The sequence below is a fragment of the Bradysia coprophila genome, assembly GCF_014529535.1.
Source record: "Bradysia coprophila strain Holo2 chromosome IV unlocalized genomic scaffold, BU_Bcop_v1 contig_5, whole genome shotgun sequence".
Taxonomy (NCBI): domain Eukaryota; kingdom Metazoa; phylum Arthropoda; class Insecta; order Diptera; family Sciaridae; genus Bradysia; species Bradysia coprophila.
Window position 1 is genome coordinate 7,021,576 of NW_023503374.1, and position 21,753 is coordinate 7,043,328.

At 35.4% G+C, this 21,753-nt stretch overlaps 1 protein-coding gene across 6 annotated transcripts in view; it reads right to left on the reverse strand.

The window, feature by feature from the left end:
* Positions 1 to 12,838: 12,838 nt before the first annotated feature.
* LOC119071901 (transcription factor collier) overlaps positions 12,839 to 21,753 on the reverse strand; it is a 34,029-nt gene continuing 25,114 nt past the window's right edge. For 2 of the 6 annotated variants that reach the window (XM_037177008.1, XM_037177011.1), the window contains exons 7-13: positions 18,373 to 18,454; positions 17,654 to 17,834; positions 14,934 to 15,088; positions 14,739 to 14,865; positions 14,436 to 14,663; positions 14,212 to 14,379; positions 12,839 to 13,747 (exon numbers count right to left, since the gene is read on the reverse strand). In XM_037177008.1, the coding sequence (XP_037032903.1) occupies positions 13,650 to 13,747; positions 14,212 to 14,379; positions 14,436 to 14,663; positions 14,739 to 14,865; positions 14,934 to 15,088; positions 17,654 to 17,834; positions 18,373 to 18,454 (1,039 nt within the window). In that variant the 3' untranslated portion in view covers positions 12,839 to 13,649. Of the gene's footprint in view, positions 13,748 to 13,970; positions 14,097 to 14,211; positions 14,380 to 14,435; positions 14,664 to 14,738; positions 14,866 to 14,933; positions 15,089 to 17,653; positions 17,835 to 18,372; positions 18,455 to 21,753 lie in introns of those variants that run through there. The other 4 variants (XM_037177006.1, XM_037177007.1, XM_037177010.1 and 1 more) reach the window with 3 other exon arrangements.

Below are 21,753 nucleotides of genomic sequence, written 5' to 3' on the forward strand. Positions count from 1 at the left end.
ATACGTGAGAATGGTAGTTGGGCAGAGTGAATTCGATCTGGACTAAAAATCTGAATGGAGTGATGTGTGTCGTTGCGCGAGACCTATAAAACTTTCAGTTCTGATCGAAAATGCTCACCCTCTATCAATTTACCAGACTCAAGTGATAATTGTAGATGGGCAGAGTCAATTAGATCGGGACCAAAAGTTTGGATAGTTTGAGTGTGTCGCTTCAACCGTCCTTTCATCATATTTTTCTAAAGTAACGACACACGGACAGACAGACAGACAGACAGACAGACGGACGGTCGGACGGACGGACGGACGGACGGACATGGCTCAATCGTCTTATAATATCATACTGATAATAATTGCCCACTACGATATAGACCGTTTTCGATTATTTCACTTACTTACACGATGGTGGGCAAAACATATAGACTCTCACGATTTACTTCGTATCGTGCGAGTCTAATGAGAGATGATCTGTGTCTGCTCACCTATTTATAACCCGAATCTGATAGTTAACATTTGATAGTTGAATTATCAGAGCTTTGGGTTATAAATAGATGAGCAGAGACAGATCGTCTTTCATTTAATATAAAGCTGTCGACATGAAAGCAACTTATTGAAACGTATTGCTAATTCAACCATCATCTACCAGCTATCATCTACCAACTATCAGCTATCAGTATAAGTTATCAGCTCGTAGGGTAGATTCCTTGCTATAATGGTTCCAAATCCAGCCTAAGATTTTGGATCTTCCACTAGCAGACAATGGTGGACGCCTTCGTTAGCCATAACACAAAAGCTTATTAACCACTACAACAATACAATGACTCCTAAGTACTTGGATTTTTCCATACGAAAGCTAACCAAAAAGTCTTTCTGGAGGATATCTCACGACATAACGAGTCTCGATATTTATGACGCAAACAACCATTTTACTACAAAAAGTGTTGTTGTGGTTGGAACTGGCGGACACTAATTTATATGCTTATGCATTAATTGCAGTCTTAGTATTGAGCTTCCTGCGAGAAACATCATATCATCATACGTGGTAATGAGCACTTCATATTTCCAAAACTAATGGTTTTGAACCTTCTGTACATTCGATCACTTCTTCTTCTTCTTCTTCTTTTTCAGCCTGTTTCTATCCACTGCTGGATGTAGGCCTCTCCAACTTCTTTCCATTTCGTACGATCCATTGCCATTTGCTGCCAGTTTGTACCTGCAATATTCTTAATTCCGTTTGAACACCGCCAAAGACTGTCCCAAGCCAGTTTGAAAAAGAGTGGAGGGAATGAAGTTTAACGAGGACGTAGCAGTAAATAAGATAGGATTAGATAGATCAATCTTAAGGTTGAATGAATCGTGAGCTGGAAGCCAAAAGAATTGGGGTTAAGGGACCAACGTTGAGGTGCAACAACACGATCAGGAAGCCAAAGGATAGAACGATCCCAGAATTCTTATTAGCTACTAGGTTAAGCTTTTAAAGGACGAATAACCTTTTGCTCAGATAGGTTCAAAAGAATGGGCAAAGCTTTATGGAAAAGAATGTTCAAAAAGAGTAACACTACCCCGTCGGGCACTGTGCACTTTGATAGGCACGGTGGTCCCGGAACGTGCAGAAATGTGCGGGTCAGAGCTCGAGGATTACCGGGGGCGAGCAAAGTAAAGCTTTCATACTCACCAACCCGCAGTAGCAAGCGTGGTGTTTTAATGCTAAAAACCTTCAAACGAAGCCATAAAGAATTCGATCACTATGGTGCGATAAGTGTGGTGTTGCCAATTTTAAATGGGACTCCGAAGCAGATTGCTTGAACTGCGACATTGTAAATATTCTATAATTTTACAAAAATTATGTATTTTAAATGTAAACAATCAAGCAAAAATGTTGCTCAATAAATTATTCACACAAAAATACATTTTATTTGTTAACAGTCAAATTCTAGGTATGGTTGATAGGTAGAATGTTTTAACGGTGATGTTAACTGGACGAGCGTCATGAATAGACTGATTAAAATGTATGATCCGCTAGCCTCTACATTGTTCGACATTTGATAGTCAACGATTGATAGTTTAACTATCACACCATTATGTGATTTCGCAATATTTCCATATATTGCGTAATTGAATTTATTACATAATATTACAAAAATTTACAGCAGCACTAGTCTATGCGCAGCGCTCGTTCGGTGAACATCTTTGTTGAAGCATCTTAAATATTTGAGTTCTCATCGAAAAGGCTCACCCTCTATCACATATCAGACATACGTGAGAATGGTAGTTGGGCAGAGTGAATTCGATTGGGACTAAAAATCTTAATGGAGTGATGTGTGTCGTTGCGCGAGACGCTGTGACCTATAAATTTTTGAGGTCTGATCGAAAAGGCTCACCCTTCATCAATATACCAGACTCAAGTGATAATTGTAGATGGGCAGAGTCAAAAAGATCGGGATCAAAAGTTTGGATAGTTTGAGCGTGTCGCTTCAACCGTCCTTTCATATTTTTCTAAAGTTACGACACACGGACAGACAGACGGACGGACGGACGGACGGACGGACGGACGGACGGACGGACGGACGGACGGACGGACGGTCGGACGGACGGACGGACGGACGGACGGACGGACGGACGGTCGGACGGACGGACGGACGGACGGACGGACAGACGGACGGACGGACGGACGGACGGACGGACATGGCTCAATCGTCTTATAATATCATACTGATAATAATTGCCCACTACGATATAGGCCGTTTTCGATTATTTCACTTACTTACACGATGGTGGGCAAAACATAAAGACTCTCACGATTTACTTCGTATCGTGCGAGTCTAACTAGCAAAATCAGATGAGATTTATTCGACTTATGTGCAAGAACCACTTAGGATCGATTAGCGGCCTCAGTCCAAGGACCTAATTTTAGAAATTTTTCACGCTCCGCTCACGCTCCGGTCAACCAAATTTCTTAAACTTTTTTTTATTGTGACTCGAAAGTTTTTAATCTAGTTTTTAGAAGAGAACCAATAATTTCACAGAAAACATAAAAGTTTATGAGTCACAAAAGAAAACAATTTTTGGCAACGAGTTTTTTTCTATGCCACTGAACGAAACGAATCGTGCATTCAATGCAAAACTTGTTTAACTGTGACCACACTCACCACTTTCGGTTCTCTCTTTACTGAACACGTCTCTAGTTGAGGGGTAAAGGTTATGTGCTTCTCAAATGCAGTCGTACCCTCATAGACCCATCGGATTCTTCCAACAAAAATGTTTCGTTATTCTTTAGGGAGAAATCTGAGAAACACCCTAGTAGAGGTCTTTGTACTCGCAGCATGTTATATGAAAAATTGCGACAGGTAACACTTTAACTACATAAAGGGTAAACGTTCTCCGAAATGGAACACTCTATTATATGGCTAACTAAAAGTTGCACTCTTCTAGTTTTTCCTTTTCGTTTCTGCAATTTTTTCAGCACCCTTAAAAGCGTATAATAAAAGTGTGACATGGAGTGGATGGATAGTAGTAGTTGAATTGCAGAAGTTTTCTGACTCCCCAAGATGTGGTCAATGGTGTCTACAAATTGAATTTGGCCTTCGTCGCGAATCTGTTTAACAATCATCCCGGCCTTAACAAGCCGGACCAAATCGAGGGCTTAGAGGCGATCGACGATGTCGGTACGACTAATGACCTTGTAAGTCAAAATTTTAAAAACCATTTTTTTTTGCGAAATTTGTCTCAAACTTTGTTATTATTCCAGCTACAGAAACACAAAAACTTGTTAAACGAGATCAAGCAATCTTTCTCTAACGGAAAGGACATGTGCACAAAAGAAATTATTGGTCCATCGGTAAGATTCACAAAATTTAATAAAAACATAGCTAACGCCGACCCGTACGAAACACCTATTCGTAGCAAAAGCCTTTAATGTGAAACTCTTCATTTCTCTTACTTCATTTTCTTCTCTGCTGAAAAACTATTCTCCCTTTAAAATCACTTACATTATCCACTCTTTGCCTTGTTATCATATACAACTAAATTGCCGGAGGCAATATAGACAGCCCCGTACGAAGACAAATTTCATAAATTCCTATTTAAACAGCTATATACCGCTATATTTAACTATATTTCACTATAAATAAACATTTCACAGATAAATATATGCTATTATATAGCTCTATATGCCTGTATATAGCTCAATATAGCTGTATATAGGTATATATAGATGTCCGTATATGGAATCCCTGAAACCCCACACACATAACAAATTATTTCCATGTTAACAGAAACTCTCTAAGTATCATTTTTCCCAAGATATTTCTATTTTACTAAAATCCAATATGGCCGCCGGCAGCCATTTTGTTAGGAGACCGGAAATAGTACCGACGCTTTACATTCGTTAATACCTTTCAAACAAAAAAAAATGCATGAAATTCGGTCAAAATTTACTCGAGATATTGTCAAAATACACCACGTTCACTGTACTTCCGAGTAGCCAGATAAGAGCTCACTCCAAGAGACCTAGCTCACGCTCCGGAGAACATAATTTCATAAAAAAAAATTTCCCTGATTGGTACGGTCGATACCTATCTAATAAAGCTAAAACAGACGAAATATGTTCAAATGTGGCCGACCTACAAGCAAAAACTGCTTGCCGCCCTGTGCCTGTTCCACACCAAGGGGTCTAACTCACGAGTCGGTCATCCGATTTCCATAAACTTTTTTTTGTCGATCGGTATTGTAAATACCTTTTATTTGACGTATCACTTACAAGTTTAACGTTTAAATGTCCGGAGATATCTTCGAAAAACCGTAAAGCACTTATTGGGCCACAGCTCGGGAGGGGTCGATCCAAAATCACTCATCTTCGAACTTAGCCTGTCTTTTGACATTACCAAACGGGAAAAAAAAGAATTTTCAAAATCGGATGCGTTTTACTCAAGTTATCGTGCAGACAGACGGACAGACGGACAGACGGACATTTTTTTTTCGCGGCTTTGGCATCTCTAGACAACCACAATAGGTTTCCCCTTACTCAGGGAGTCCAATTCGACGTGTTACAAACGTATGCGTAAACCCATAAGACCCCAGTACTTCGTACGGGTCTAAAAATTCCCAATATCCAGCTTGTTTACATTTCAGTTGAATGAAGACCCTTCTGGGCATGACCAAAATTTGTTGCGAGCTGATCCGCGACAAAAAGTTGGAACAGAGCGACGTGCTGTGGCACGAAATCAAAGGGCTAGAATTCGAAAAATTCGCAAACAAGGAGACTATGGCGAAAGCTTATCGGATCTATTCAAGGGCCAATTTTGATGCTGGAAGATTTCTGATAGCGGAATCCAGTTTACGAATCTCATGCCGATTCCACAAAAAAGTCGACAGTCTTGCGGAACTAGAGATGTTAAAAGAAATTAATTCCGATCTATTAAAACGAAGGCAATTGGCTAACACGTACGGTAAATATTTTAAATGCAAAAATTGCTCTGTTTGTAGAGGTGAGCGGGCTGAGGTTTTTTCAAAGCCTGACCCAATTTTTTAATGTTTCAGCTCAACCGCTACTTCCTGGAGTATCAGCATTTTTAGGAATCAAACCACAATATTTTGCGCTTCCCGGAGCTGCGAATGCCGGGACGTCAAAGGGACAGATAAGCAGTAAGTCCACGCTATAATTTTTTTTTTGGTAATTTGACCAGGCAGATTTTAGAAATATTTCACAAAAAAGTGCCAAGTTTGATTGTGAAATCTATCCACCGATTCTTTCTAATAATTTTGCAAAAATTTGTCACTAAAATGGAACGGGTAAAAATTCATTTAATTACAATGCTTGCAGCTTTCCTAGGAAGGGGTTGCTGTAAATAATTGACTGAATTTACCCTTGCCTAGGACCGACAAATGTCAGAAAGGTATAGAAGTACTAATAATAATAGATTCAAATATTCTGCTAATGTTCTTGCCACCTGTGTACCTGGCACAGTCGTATCTTTACTAACTCTGGATAGATCGAAATGATCAGACAGGAATCATTGGTACAGTCATTTAAATCCCAAGATTGAGGTTTCCAAAATCAACGTAATTACTAAAATATCTCTCTCTTGTGATATATTCATCGTAGTCCATAATATTGGAAATGTTTATTTCGTCAACTAGTTCTTCTTGAACATTCAGTGGAGCGATCTCGTTTGATATTGAAAAGAAAATTTCGACGAGTCGCACTATTGCCCAGCCTCGACAAATTTATTCGTAGTGTTGCCCGAACCTCGAGGCAAGACCGTAAACGGCGCCCCTGAGGCATAGCACCATATGGTGCTATGGTAAAGTTTAAAAAAGAGTAAAATATTACAGTAAGTAATAGTCAAATAACATATTTGCTGCCTAAAATTAATTGAAAATTCTTTCGTTCGGAGATTTTATTAGTTTCTGAAAAAGTAAATGAAAACACAGCAGAGCATAGTTTATTTTACTCCGCCGTGATAAAAAGCAATGCATCATGTATGCACAAGTACATTGCATCGTATCTAGCACAAAACAAACTAAACCCTCTGAGCCTAACTCTAAAAAAAAATTATTCATGAATTTGACAGCTGACCCCAAGGCAAATTTAATTTTACTTTGTACTTTTAAACCGATCACTAGAAATACCCAAAAAAATTGTAGAGCGTCAGTCGCTATCGATATATATATCTAAGAAAAATTAAGAGTAACCTACACTCCGATGATAATCATGGGCGCGCGTTAGCATAGCGCCCGTGACGCAAGTCCTATTACTAGAAAAAATTAAAAAAAAAAAATTTTGTCGTAGACTGCAGAACCATATATACAGCAAATGTTGAAGTTCTACAATTCAAATCCAAATGACTCCAAATTAGCTTAAAAAAACTAGGCGTCCGTACGAGTTCAACGAGCTATCACACGTTCCTGTAGCTTAAAATTTGGCCACGCAATAAATCTTCCAGGAAGCCCCATTTCCATACATTTTGATCAATTTCAGTACTTTAAACGAAATGAAAAAATCCTACGTTACTTTGTTAGTCCGTCCGTCCGTCCGTCCGTGTTTCCTATCTTCTAAAGTCTTCTTTAGAATTTCTTGAAATTTTGGGAGTAGATTCTAGTCGTCATTCTAAGACATTCCAGAAAAAAAAATGGGGGAACGGGCCTCGTTTGGGAGCTAGGGCTCCTCGAAGTTCCCATATAAGCCCCATATAAGAACACCTTCAAGTGTGTGTGTGTGGATGTGTGCTTTTGGTAAGCTCTGCTCACCTCAAATTTTTTTCCTAAATTTATTATTTTTTAAATTTTTTAAATTTTTTTAAATTTTTTCATTATTTTCAAATTTTTCAATTTTTTTTCAAATTTTTTCAAAATTTTCAAATTTTTCAAAAAGTTTTCAACATTTTTCAAATTTTTCTAAAGTCGGAGCATTATAATTTGATCGATTCTACTCGTTTAATTCATTTCTAAATAATTGTAAAGTCAAAGCATTATAATTTGATCGATTCTATTCATTTTTAAATAATTGTAGTTTTCGAAGAAATCATTTCGAAAATATTACAGTAAAAAAGCTTACACATGCGCATTAGATCTGTTTACTCGCGGTATACCTGCGGGTAATCCGTTCAAATGCACGCTTCTAAGCTTTTATACTGTAATGTTTTCGAAATGATTTATTCGAAAACTACAATTATTTAAAAATGAATTAAATGAGTGGAATCGATCAAATTATAATGCTCCGGCTTTAGTTTTCGAAGAAATTATTTCGAAAATATTACAGTATAAAAGCTTTGACACGAGCATTTGAACGGATTACCCGCAGGTATACCGCGAGTAAACAGCTCTAATGCGCATGTGTAAGCTTTTATACTGTAATGTTTTCGAAATGATTTCTTGAAAAACTACAATTATTTAAAAATGAATAGAATCGATCAAATTATAATGCTTCGACTTAAAATTTTTTAACTTTTCAAAAATTCCAAAAATTTTTCAAGTTTTTTTAAATTTTTTCAAATTTTTCTAAATTTTTCAAATTTTTCAAATTTTTAAAAATTTTTAAATTTTTAATTTTTTTTTTTTAAATTTTTCAAAAATTTTCTAATTTTGCAAAAAATTTTCTAATTTTTCAAAATTTTTCTAATTTTTTAAATTTTTCAAATTTTTCAAATTTTTTAAATTTTTCAAATTACACTTTTGTAAAGTCGGAGCATTATAGTTTGATCGATTCTACTCATTTAATTCATTTTGAAATAATTGCAGTTTTCGAAGAAATCATTTCGAAAACATTACAGTATAAAAGCTTAGAAGCGTGCATTTGAACGGATTACCCGCAGGTATACCGCGAGTAAACAGCTCTAATGCGCATGTGTAAGCTTTTATACTGTAATGTTTTCGAAATGATTTCTTGAAAAACTACAATTATTTAAAAATGAATAGAATCGATCAAATTATAATGCTTCGACCTTAATTAATAAAGTGTGCAACGGTTATTGCTTTTCCGGATGGAAGATATAGAGGATAAAAATTGCGACCAAATAACAGAAAATCAAACCAAACTTCCAAAACAAGTGATATCAGTCAAAGAGTAAAAGTGACGGAAGTCCCTGGGCATACTTCCAAAACAACTGATATCGCTGTAGGTGACGCATTCTGCGCTTGTACGCAAAAATTGTCAAAGCAAAAATTACGCCAAAAAAATTCTAGAAGAAAAATTTTACCAAAAAAATTTTGCGTCACAAGTGGCAGATGTTGAGGAAAGTACTATTAAGAAAATTGTTAAAATAGGGAAAAATACGTCCTGAAAGAATGTACAAATGAAAAGTAGCCGAATCATCTGCCACTTTATGTCGCAAACTTTTTTTGGTAAAATTTTTCTTCTAGAATTTTTTTGGCTTAATTTTTGCTTTGACAATTTTTGCGTACAAGCGCAGAATGCGTCACCTACAGCGATATCAGTTATTTTCGAAGTATGCCCAGGGACTTGCGTCACTTTTACTCTTTGAGTGTTTTTGACTGATTCCTCCTTTAACTTTGTACTAGTTCGGTTGTGGACATGCAGCTATGCATAAAAAATTTAAGTTTTTTGTTTGTTGTTGTTATTCGATCAATGCCATTTTACTTGAATGAAATTGTCCCGAATATCGTTCTGAATTTTTAATTGAAATTCTAAAAGTGTGACCAAGTCGAAATCATTAAAGCGATATTTGCATCCAGAATTCCAACGAACTTTATCGAGTAAGGTTTGCATTTTACTGTTAAATTGATAATTTAGCGGATTGAAAATTATGTTTACGTTTTCTGTGCTTCACAAACGCCTAACGTTTAATGGAGTTCGGTTTCGTGTTAATCGAGTGTTCAACTTCAGTGTACCAAACGAATTTATCAAAAATAAAACAGTGGAAGGCTGCATGTTCCGTGTGTAGTTTATTTACCTCATTTGATAAACATTTCCAAATCAAAATATTTTTAGTTATTAATGACATCGAGTGCGAAGTACTTTATTAGGCTCACGATGTGTAATTATGACACGAGGCCGTAGGTTGGTTCCTAAATTTTGGGATGACGGATGATTCCTCTGACACTACCTAACTTCCATCGGATTTTTTGATGGATTTGGGTTATTTTCGACATGAGTGAGATGTTCCAAGGTTGGTTCCTAAATTTTGAAATGACAGATGATTCCTCTGGCACTTTCTAACTTCCGTCTTTTTTTTTGATGGATTTGGATTATTTTCGATATAAGTGAGGTGTTCCAAGGTTGGTTCCTAAATTTTGAGATTGAGACTGATTCCTCTACAATTTTTTAACTTCCATAAGGTTTTTTGATGTTGTCGAAATGGCATACTTACAAAAGTGGTGATAGTGATATCAGTCAAAAAACCCTTAAAGGGTAAATGTGACGCAAGTCCTTTATCTTACTTACAAAATAACTGATGTCGCCGAGGCTGACGCATTGTGCGCAGTACGCAAAAGTTTTATCAACAAAAAATTGACCCAAAAAGTTTGTGAAAGAAAATTTTACAAAAAGAAATTTGCGTCACAAGTGGCAACCAAATCATCTGCATACAGAATATAATTGTTAGAAGACAAAATTTCTGAATAATGTTTGTGCTTCTGAGATGCTGCATAATCTGCAAGTCGTCTAGCCTTTGTAGATGTTTTTGATAAATATGAGTCTGCGAAAGTGTCAACACAGGTTGCATCCCAAACGAGTGGTTTTCCTTTCAACCATGTGGTCAGTGTGACACCATCCGGTCTTTTTCCGTCATTTCTTGATAAACCCCTGGGTTCTAAATTAGCAGGAATATGCATTGATGATAATGATCGGTAGATGATGTCATTCATTCCAATATGTCGTTGTCGTTGATATTTTGCAAAATGAGCAGCTCAATCCACGTAAACCATTAGACAACACCAAAGAACCGCATATGCATGTGTGTGTTGAACAAATATTGCAGCCTAAGCGTAAGCCAATGCAAATTCGGATTGTATTGTTGTCCATGACTGTTCCATTTGATTCTTTGCGTTGCAAAGATTTGAAACGTGCTATGTCCGTTTTCGATGTAAACTTGAAGTTGACTTTCATTATTCGTTGAACATTAATTAAATCCCAATTCTTTTGCAAATGTTTGATAGAAGGTGCTTGAAGATCATGTAAACTTTTCCATTTTTCCAAAGCTTCATCTAAATGAACAATAAAATTCGTATCTTGAAAATTGATAATATGAGAGACGTGACTTTGAACTCCAAATGAAGAGCTAAGAAAATCAGGTAAAGAAATGTCTTGTAGTCTCCTTATACCAAGGCCCCCAAATGATGAAATTATTTTAAACTGAGGAACAAGTCTACTTTTCTGGGTTTTCTTGGTGAAAATTTAGCATTTCCCGCAACATTATAAATGAAAGGGGTAATAAGTATGAGGATAATTAATCGAAACTTCTTGCTGGTAATTTAATTAATTAATTTTTTATATTTGAAATTTAACATTACACAATAAATATTACATATAAATTATTTAATTTGTTTGCTTTTTTTACAATATTTCACAAATTCATTATATTTATAAGGTGTATTGTTAGGTATAGGTTGCCTTAGAGCCTAATGATTTGTAATGTTTATGTGTTTTGTTGTCTTAAAATATCTAATATGAATTGATATTTTATCGAATTCATTCTCGTTTAATAAATATCGAATTTACTCATTTGTTTTGTTAGAAAGGAAAAAATTCATTTATTTAAAAGGGTTTTTGAATATATTTTCATTATTTTATGTTAGAATTTCACATTTTCAACGAGTTTCTAGTTTAATGAAACTCTTTGATTTAATTAATTTCATTTCACTGGTTGTTATTCACCATATTATGTGTGCATCAATATGATTTTGTATTAATTTACGGTTGTTTTGTAGAATAAAATTCGAAGATATTTGAAGAAACCTGCTTCGGATTTTGATTTTATATTTTTTTTTAATAATTCCGACGTTAAATTTAAATCAAAAATACTGTTGTCTTGTGTCTTGCTAGTTAGAAAACTCTTCATTCTTTAAAGCGACACAACCTTTCTATTATTTCAAACTAATTTCGTGGTAATGAAAATCCTAAACTTCACGACCTTGTTTTATCCTTTTCTTTCCCCATGAGTACCATTACCAAATGATTAATTGACACAAAATCATCGAAATGATGAGTAAATGGATAAAAACGCAGCATAATTCGAAGTTGTAAACGGTACGCTACCCCTTAATCGTCCCCCTAACTCACTCGCTCGACGTTGCTTCCATGTTTCGATAGATTTCGAAAGGACGCGTCTGGTACGTGTTAGAACATTAACCTTTTGGAAGCCAAAAGCGTATCTCAATGCATCATCAAATCCGATACTTCTAGACACTTTAAATGAAGTTTCTCAACATGATCTATTACTTCATTTCAGTTAGTTTTGCTCTGCGCAATATAAGAGAACATTAGCTAGAGACCATCGTTAATTGTTAACATCAGTGTCGATAACAGATTAATAATTGTTTCTGCAAGGATATCCTCCGCATTTACCAAAAATACAAAAAATTGACAGAAATACAGCGTTTTGTTACCATTAAATGTGTTATTATTGTGTGGAATGTTTCAAAAAATAAACAGAACTGGTAGGTGTCGGTGAGATCTGCAATACCTTCGACAGTTTGAGTTTGGGCGAAAGATCTTATGGTCCGAATGTGGCCTGTGTGCAATTTTTCATATGAAATTGTAGTTGGGTTTGATTAAAAAGTCTCATGATTCGACCGATTACGAGTTTTTCGTAGCGTCCATTGAGACCCATTCCAGCCCTTTAAGTGATTTTTCATATGGAACGAGATCTAATTAGTAAAAATAAAATGTGGAATCAATCTAATAAGAAGGAAGAACAGGATGTGTTGCGTTTATAATTTATTCTTTCTGTTAATCTTAGCCGAAATATTGTGAAATTAACAGTAGATTAACAGTACAAAAGACATGATATGATTAACGAATTTCTCTCCGTAAAATTCCCAAAAAAAAGATTTTTTTTTTTCACAATTTGTTCATAATTTATACGAAAGATATGTAAAAATTGTTACGATATTTAAATTTTATTTTTGGATTTGTTCCTCACTTTTTTTGATATGACTTATGTTGCTATGTTGGTAATTAATTCTAGATAATTTTCACTTCTTTGATTTAATTCGTAACAGAAGTTATAATTTTAGTTGGTATATTCCCTTGCTGTATTTACAATTTAGATTTTTTTTAATTTCATTTATTTGTTAAATGAACTAACTAATCAACAAAACAAGTTTTTTTTTAATTTCGAATTTTCAATTATAAATTATCAATAAATATTTATATATTGCACAGTTTGATTGAATTGATAAATCTTTCACAGACGGCATCACCAGTAAATATTTCAAATCTGTTCCTTTTTTTGATCCGAAAGCATTGTCAACGGATCGATACCAAATCTTTTACTTCACTTGTTTTAACATTAATTTTGCTGTATGAAAGAACATTATAGCCAGAGAGTACAAATGTTTAAGCTTACTTTTGTCATTACTGACTATAATGGGTGACATAAATACTCGGCTGTGAAAGGTACAACGTCGGTTTCACCAACTGGAATAATATTTCGCAGAAATTCCTTAATTTTTTAAGTTCAGTGGAAACTAGTGAACTTAGTGAACTCAATGACATTTAAGAAAAATTACGAAATTTTTTCGAAATATCCTCTCTGTTACAGGATATTCGTGGGATGCTAAAGAATTTTCGTTATTTCCAAGGGTTTCCTGGTCATTTCATGATCTTTTTATGAAATTTTAGTGAATCTGAGGAATACTTTCCTCTTTTTTTTAAAGGAATTTCTGAGGTTTTGCAAAGGTCTTTTTTTCGAGTCACAATGGATTTGCTACGTTCATCCGTTTCCGCCCAGGAAATTGGAAACAATTTTGAATTATTGGAAAATTGAAGTAAAATTAGGAAAACTGCAACATCTTTGAGTAAATCGGTTAACTGAAATTTTTATAAATGTAAAGAATTAGAGGAAAATTAATTTGAATTTTTTCTGACCTTCCTGAATGGTGACGATGACGACAATAAATAAAAACGAACAAAAAAAAACGACACAAATACGATAAGGAAACTCAATTTTACAAAATTAAAAATTCAGCTAATATTATTTGGTCGACGACACTAACGGACTAGTAGCATAACCTTGCGATCCACATGTTGGCAATGCGAACGGGTTAAAACCACTGACCAAATTTCCGACTCCTACAACAGAAATTTATTTATTTATTAGACTCTCTGTTGGCAAAATGTGACCAAAAATTCGATATAGAAATTAAACGACAAAACGTAAGTAAAAAAATGAAAATAATTTTGCAATATATACTAACAGAGGAGGGTGTACACTAATAGCCATGTCAACGAACAAAATTAAATAAAAACTAAACGGCAGCTCGAAAGTTAAATTTATTTTCATTCAATTTTTGTGTTTGCATCTAAACAGCCGTTGCAGCTGAAGGATTATGCCAGGAAGTTTGATGTGATGTAGCATGCACAGGGACAAGTGCTTGATGCCAAGCAGTTGATGTTGCAACTAAAGGTGCAAAGGCACTGGCTGCATGAATATAACGAAAAAAAAGGTCAAATAAATATTGGCGAACAAATCAAAACAAAGAAATTATGAAATCGAATTTTTCGTTAAATTTATTTCGGAGTACAACAATACTTACTAGATGTTGAATTGAAGACACTAGCCGGCGAGGATGATAGTCCCATATTCGGCCCGTATCCACCGTTTCCACCACCATAAGATCCACCGCCAGATGAATGTGGCGTTGACGCACTACTACAATAACCTCTAGGACTGACGCTACTACTTTGTGCTCGTTGATAGTCGTCTGTAGGCAATGGACTTACTTAATATTTGATTTAGTAATAGACATTGATTCATTACCTTCGACCCATGTTGTACCTTCCTGTACACTAACGTTCAATTGTCCCGTATACGAGTTAAAGCCCGTCGAGCCGCCTGGAGAGCGTGGCATCGAGTACAATGCTTCAGCTAGATCTGCTGCCCTTTTTAATATTATCTCTTTGGATAGTTTTTCCGGATCGCCGGGATGCCGAGGAATTAGTTTTTGAAGTCGTTGAAACCCGTAGTCGATTGTCGGTTCGCTTAAAGCTTTAACGAAAAGGAAACCATCAGACAATGTGTTTTCACTAGTGTATGTTCACATCACTCTTGAATGGTACTTACAAACATAAACGAATCGGCCAGGTGACCCTTTACAGAATTGTTTACTTTTGTATGATAGTGTAACTTCTACGACGCCCGGTATATGTCTGGGTGGTGTTTGAACACGTATTGCATGTGATGTAATCAGCTGGAAAATTGAAAGGAAAACTTGTTCCGTAAAATCAATCCGAATCCAAAGCTTTTGAATAAACTCACTTCACTCCACACTAGCATCGTACCGAACACCACTTGTAGTCCATCGAAAAAATTATCGCCAACGATGATAACTTGTGCTCCACCGCTTGTCCATCCTTCGCTCGGCGATATAGCCTTTATACATGGTGTCGCTACAGGCAATGGTGGATAAAGGCCTACAAAACAATTCCAAAATGAATAAGATTTTTCTTCACTTGTACGTTATTAGCCTTGACGAAAATGGAACGAACTGTTGTTGGGTTGATAATGTAAAACGAGAACGGAAAAAAGGGATTTGAAGTGGAAATAAAACAACCAAAAAATAAATTGTTTAAATGTGGGAAATTAGATGAGACACCATCAACAAAATCAACCAGTTTCGTTTTTTTTGCTGGTACAAATAACACATAAAGACGGAAAACGGGGTGACCGGAGCTATTTATTTATTTTTATTTTATTTTTTCCGTTTGTCCGTTTGCCGGAATAATCGCCACAGCATAGACAGAAAAGAATGTTCTTGCTCTGTGACTTTGATTATCACAAGCGACAGAGGAGAAAGAGAAAAAAAAAGTTTTCCAAAACAAATATTCAAGGGTCAGATAAATGATCTAATTTTTTGCGAAAGAATCTACATAACACAAGGGAAAAACGTTGGTATAATGCGTATAAAATATTACCGAACAGATATGGCAGCGAGGCTTTAACTTTGTTTTTTTTTTTTCGGAGAGAATGAGAACATCACAAATGTAAATGCTTTTTTCTGGGAAACGAAAGATAAACCTGGAAAAAATGCTGTCATTGCTTTTAATCTCTTCTGTGTCCTATCTCCAAGTCAAGCTAAATCTATGTGATTTTCCAAGAACTACACATTTATTTATGTCGAATCGTTTCTGCTACATCTAAAATACGTCACTAATGAGAAGAAAGATCAGAAATGCTGAATGGAAATAAATATTTTGTGTATCGATGTAGTCAGGGCGAGGCAATCAACCAAAAAGCTCGCAAGACTACAGGCAGAAATATTTCGGAGTAAAAAGCTTTTTTGGGCAGTTTCGACAACAAGGTGCTGGTTTGATATCTCGTTTACATGAGGCATTTGTGATAAAAACAAACTCTCAAGTGTGTTTTTTGAGTAGCAAGCTTCTGTTACTGTGTTTCCGAAAAATGTACATTGTACATTACGAGCCGAAGGCGAGGTAAACAACTACACTTGTCAAAAACAGTTACGAAGCAAGTTGATCAACCACAATCTGTAATTTGTGGTGATTGAACATGTTCATATTTACTGTTGATTTCCATGAATCTAATAGTTTGACTACTGGATGTTCGAAGCTCAAAGGTGGAGCTGGTGTAAAGCTCAGTGTGTGTAAACTAGTACACTAGATACCACAAAACCACATAAACCTACTCGTATACTGAGACCCCAGGATACTTCTGGACCTTTGAATGAATTATTTTTTTGTAATCAAACATCTTTCGTCTTACACTCACGGAATTTTGAAAACCGACACATTTTCTGTTTCGTGGTTTACTTATTTTTTGTGAATTTTGCATGTGATTTATATGGAGAAATCAGAAACTCAAGTAAAACACGTAAACAGAAAATGTGTCGTTTTTCAAAATTCCGTGTGTGTAGTAACTAATAGGCTAGCATGAATATGCGTTAGTCAAGTGCATACTAGTCTGACGGATTTTCCTGAATGTCTGCGAAGATTACCTATATTTCCGCAGTGATATCAATTAGCAACGGACTTTCTTGCTATATTATTACTATACAATGCGTACATTGATTACAGGACCAATCAAAATTAATCCGCAAACGGCTCACAGTACAAACAAACAAACAAATAAATGCTTCCTTCTCAAACGACTTTGAAGCAATAAAAATTTATAGAGAACAACAGCTCTCGATGTACATATAATAATGGCATCAACATATTCGAAGACATTATACCAGGAAAAAAAAGAACAGAAACTAAAGAAAAACCAGGGTAGCATAAAGGCTTCAATAATGTCTTTATACATTTTGACTTCATCCTACTTCCATCTCGAATATTTTCTTCTCTCAATTTATTTTTTTCCTTCTCCTCGCGTCCTATACTTTTTGTACGTTTAAGATTCATGTGTATAACACGTCTGCTTATACATGGGTAAATGCTACAATGACTGACACCCCTTTCCCTATATTATTACCTTTTCTGTCTTGTAGGGCGCTCAACTGAATCGGAGTCAATTTTACAAACTTTTGATTCTAACGCGATCCTGCATACAAAAGACCTGAGGTACATTCGATTGCAAAAGTTTACAAGCATCACAAACGGTTGGATGTTTTGTTTCTTTGGTTCCTCATGTTGATGTGGAAATTTTCTGTGGCGAACGGTATTGAAAATGGACATGGTGGATGTTAGTTGAAATGATAAGTGATGGTGTCGCAAAGTCAGTGTTTTGTTTGAGTTATGAATTGTGCTGGCGAAGGGTTAATAAAAGAGAGAAAGAATACAAAATACGAAACTTAACTTAGTACGAACGACAGCAAATATCCATTTGCACGGTAATTTCACGTAATTTTTATTTTACATCTAATTTTACTCCAATTTCCAAATTGTTCACAAATCATCTCAATGCAAAATGAATTGCTCTCAAACATTGTGAAAAATATGGAAAATATTCTTTGACTTATTGAATCAAATTTTTGTTTTTAATTTAAATTTTGATAAAGAAAGAAAAACATGACTACAGACCGTCGTACGTACTGTCTGGACCAAGAGGATGACCCGAAATGGATAATGGGGACGAGCCTGTACCTTCCGTAGTGTCCAATCGCTTAGCTCGCCGACCGTGCTTCGAATTATTATGCACAAACATATTATCGGATATTGCCATCAATGGTCCGTCTACGGCCACTTGGGTACTGATCACAACCTGCAATTAAAGAAAATTGGAAAATATATCCTCGATTTTCCTCATGGTTTCTTTTTTGCTCGTCCGTTCTATTGGCTTTTCCCATTTTATAATGTAATACGAGCAATGGCATCAATGGTTCATACATGAGGTAAGTACATTTAATAGCTAAAGAGAAGGTTAATTTATTTTCGTTAAAAACTTTTGAATTCAAACGTATACGTAATTATATACCCGCCCCCTTTTGTACGTTTGGAAAAATGGATGTGTAATGGTTGCAATTAATTTTGCTTTGTGTGGAAATAGGTAGTTTGCTGAATTGACTCATTGGAGAAGCAGACGAAGACGAACGGAGAGAAAAAAACGTACAACTATAAATTATGTTGGAAAAATGGTCAGCAGGAAATTTAGAAATTTTCCGATAAATTCCGTTGACGTTTAAGATTAATTTTAAATTCGAACAACCTTTATTAATACCCACCGACTCGTTCGAAACAAAAAAATTTATTCATTAGACAAAGACTATCGTTTAAAAAAGGAGGAATTTTATTGTACTCACTTGGAATCGTCGCATGTCTCGTGGATTACCGGCGTTCTTTAGACAATTTTGATTACATTTCAGGAAAAATTTAAGGAAAAACCTGGAAAGAGAATAGAGAAAAAATATTAGTCCAATTTTCAGATACATTTTCTTAGTACAATGAATATACATCCAAGCGTAAACGACACACAAGTAGATATCTACTCGTCAAGTCTAAAATAAAAGATAGGAAGTTTTACACCAAATCTTGTACTTCATTACAACTAGGACGTCTTTTTGACAGACCCATAGTTTACGACACTGTTTGTAAACATTTGTTTTGGAAAGTTTTTGACGTTTTCTGAAAGTATATATACAAACAGTGACTTAACACATTTCACATGCTACCGGAGGGAATGAAGTGTATTTTACCACTCGCTGACATGTCGCAATCTATTACTTCATTAGTTTTGACATACATTTTCGTATAATACGTTCATTACGTCATAGTTAGTAGATGAACGACGCTACTCACGACCAACTAGTCTCTGATTGAGCTGAATTATCTTAATAGTTGTAAATTGGTAGTTCACAATTAGCAAACTAGTTGAAAGCTGTTTTCAATGCCGCTATTAGCACTTTTCATTAGTGAATTTAGTAAAGCTACTATTTTTTGATTTTAGCGTTAGCGAAGGCTACAACTAAAACATTGCTTCCCAAGTAAAGATGCGTCTGCGCAGTTACCTCACAAGCATCCTTAAACTGGCTAATTGTTTTCCACTCATCCACAGTAATTGTTAAAGCAAAACTCTTATGAGCCACAATCCTACAATCTGCTACTTAGTTAGTAGCGATATTACCTATTGCTAATGTAGGCCTATAAAGCAAAATGCGAGACTGGTCAAAGAAAAATTTAAAAGATGTGGATGCATCAACATTAACAAATCATTCCGATATTGCCATATTCGACTTGTCCTTAATCGTAAATCTGGAAAAAAAACTTTCAGTAGCCACCGCAGTCCATGTATAAAATCATCATGGAATCCGGAAAGTTTCCGATTTATTTTCCACACACATAATCTCCGACCAAATAAACAACTCGGAATTATAACAAATTCATAAATTAACCGTCCATATGTCACAGCCGAGCTTCACAGAAAACAAAAGAATTTATAGCATTCGGTGTATGAGTATGCAATAAAAATAATAAAATTCCAATATATATGGGAGACGAATGATTCAAATTCAGCATTATTTCAGTTATACCCATCAACAATAAAATGTATCTAAAGATATTGTATTTCTGATACATATCACGTGTCTTATAGTTTGACAATAAGATGACAAAATCGGCATCACAATCATGTACCGTCTTGCTTATCCAATTAACAATCAAACGAACAAAAACACAATTAAGGAAATTGAACATAAGCTCAAGATGTTACCACGCGCCGATGTATTATTCTTTTTTGTTCCAGCGGTTTACAGATAAAATTCGCATGTATACCATGTGTAGCTCTCTCCAGCTAGCAAGCAATTTAAATTTATTCAAGCGATATATTATTGCTGTGCGTTTCGACAGCGTGTACTTATATTTTCTTGTTACCTATCCCCGAGTATATAGAGATACACCACGATGAAGACTCTCCGTGCTTTGTACACTTATTCGTTTCTATGAATTTGTGTGTTTTCTGTCTGCATTTAATCGAATCAAAATTACTTTGTTTAAAATTTCAGTCGCACAAAATTTTCAAACTTTTAACAATTTATAGACCGTATCCAGTATTAAAATGTATCCAGAAAATATTCAGAGATTTTCCCAGTTAGTACATGCTGAATGGTAGCAACCAGGGGAGGGCGGGTAATATGTATAATATTATGAAGAACAAAAATATTTTCCAACCGATGCTTTTTCGTATACGATATATAAACATTGTTCTCGGTTAACAATCCCGAGGAGTGTGAGACCGGTGAGGCGCGATATTATTGCAAAAATATGACAGTGCGTGACACGCATAATTTTCTTTGGTTCTCACATCTCCGACGAAGATCATTGTGTGCGATAATGGTGTTTGTTATTTTTGCTTGAATTATAAAGTGTGTCTATAGGAAGTGGATATTTACAAACGTATTAAATGCGAGATAGTGTTGAGCAATTAGGACGCTTTTATCGGATCGATCGAATATGGTATTCGAAAATAATTTAGCTAGGAAATGTGTGATTATGGCGTACCACTTTTGGAAAATAATGATTATATTGCGGCCGCTGACTTAACGATTTGTTGTCGCATTTTTTAACTTTTTACACTTTGCACATGGGGCAAAAACTTACAAACCGTCTTCACACCCATCGTTAAAAAATTGTACAAGGAACAATGAAATTGCCAACTAATCTTTGTTGTGTGTCGGCTCAACTGTAAAAATGACAAGTTATAGCTTGAGAAACGAATCAATGACATAGTTGAATGGATCATGTTTGGGATAGAAATAGCAATTATACTGGAATCAAGTTCAAGTCTATTATCTTGTGGAAATTTATTGCATTAAAAAAGTAACGGCAAGCCTTATTGTAACTTATCAATAATTATTATCAGCGGTCTCGACACGTGGTAGGGAAATAGATGTACGTGTACGTACTACATTAGAAGCTTTGGTTTTCCATTGGATGGTATATAACTTACTACATAACTCGAGATAGAAATAAAAAGTTACGTGTGATTATTGACCTCGGCTTCACCTCTGAACAACAAAGGATATATACGGCAACTGGACTTTTCAACTTTTTATCCCTATTCCCTTCTCAGTTAAATGCCGATTGAATTGTTAAAATAGTTATTTACATAACTAGGAGAAAGTGATTTTTTTGGCTCACAGTTTTCACAGTGTATACTCGCCAAAAACACTTTCCCCAAGTTATGAACATTACTTTGCATTCCAAAGGGAATGCCAGGTTGGCGAAAGTTCATTCAAATGCTTTTGCGGGGCGATAGTGCGAAATTTAACATTGAATTCGGCTAATGAAACTGCTCCAACATAAAATGAAATAGAATTCACAGTGAAAATTCTGTGTGAAAACTAAATAAATTAAAAGCAAATTCTACGGAATGCGCCTCAATTTGAAAATTTCCTATCTCTCGTATACGAGATCTGACGAAATCCCGTAATACGAAATTCTTCATTACGAAATTCTTCATTACGAAATTCCACCATTTAGGTTTGTGTCCAGGAATTTCGTAATGTAAAATTTCGTACCAGTGTAACACTCGTCAAACAACCGCACACCGGGAATCTTTCGAAGGGACTAAAAAAGCACTATCCATCTGTTATTGACAACAGTAATCGAAATAAGCAATGAGCTTGACAAGATTTCACTTATTATCGTAAAATTTATGCTGAAACAAATGAAGTAAAAGATTTCAC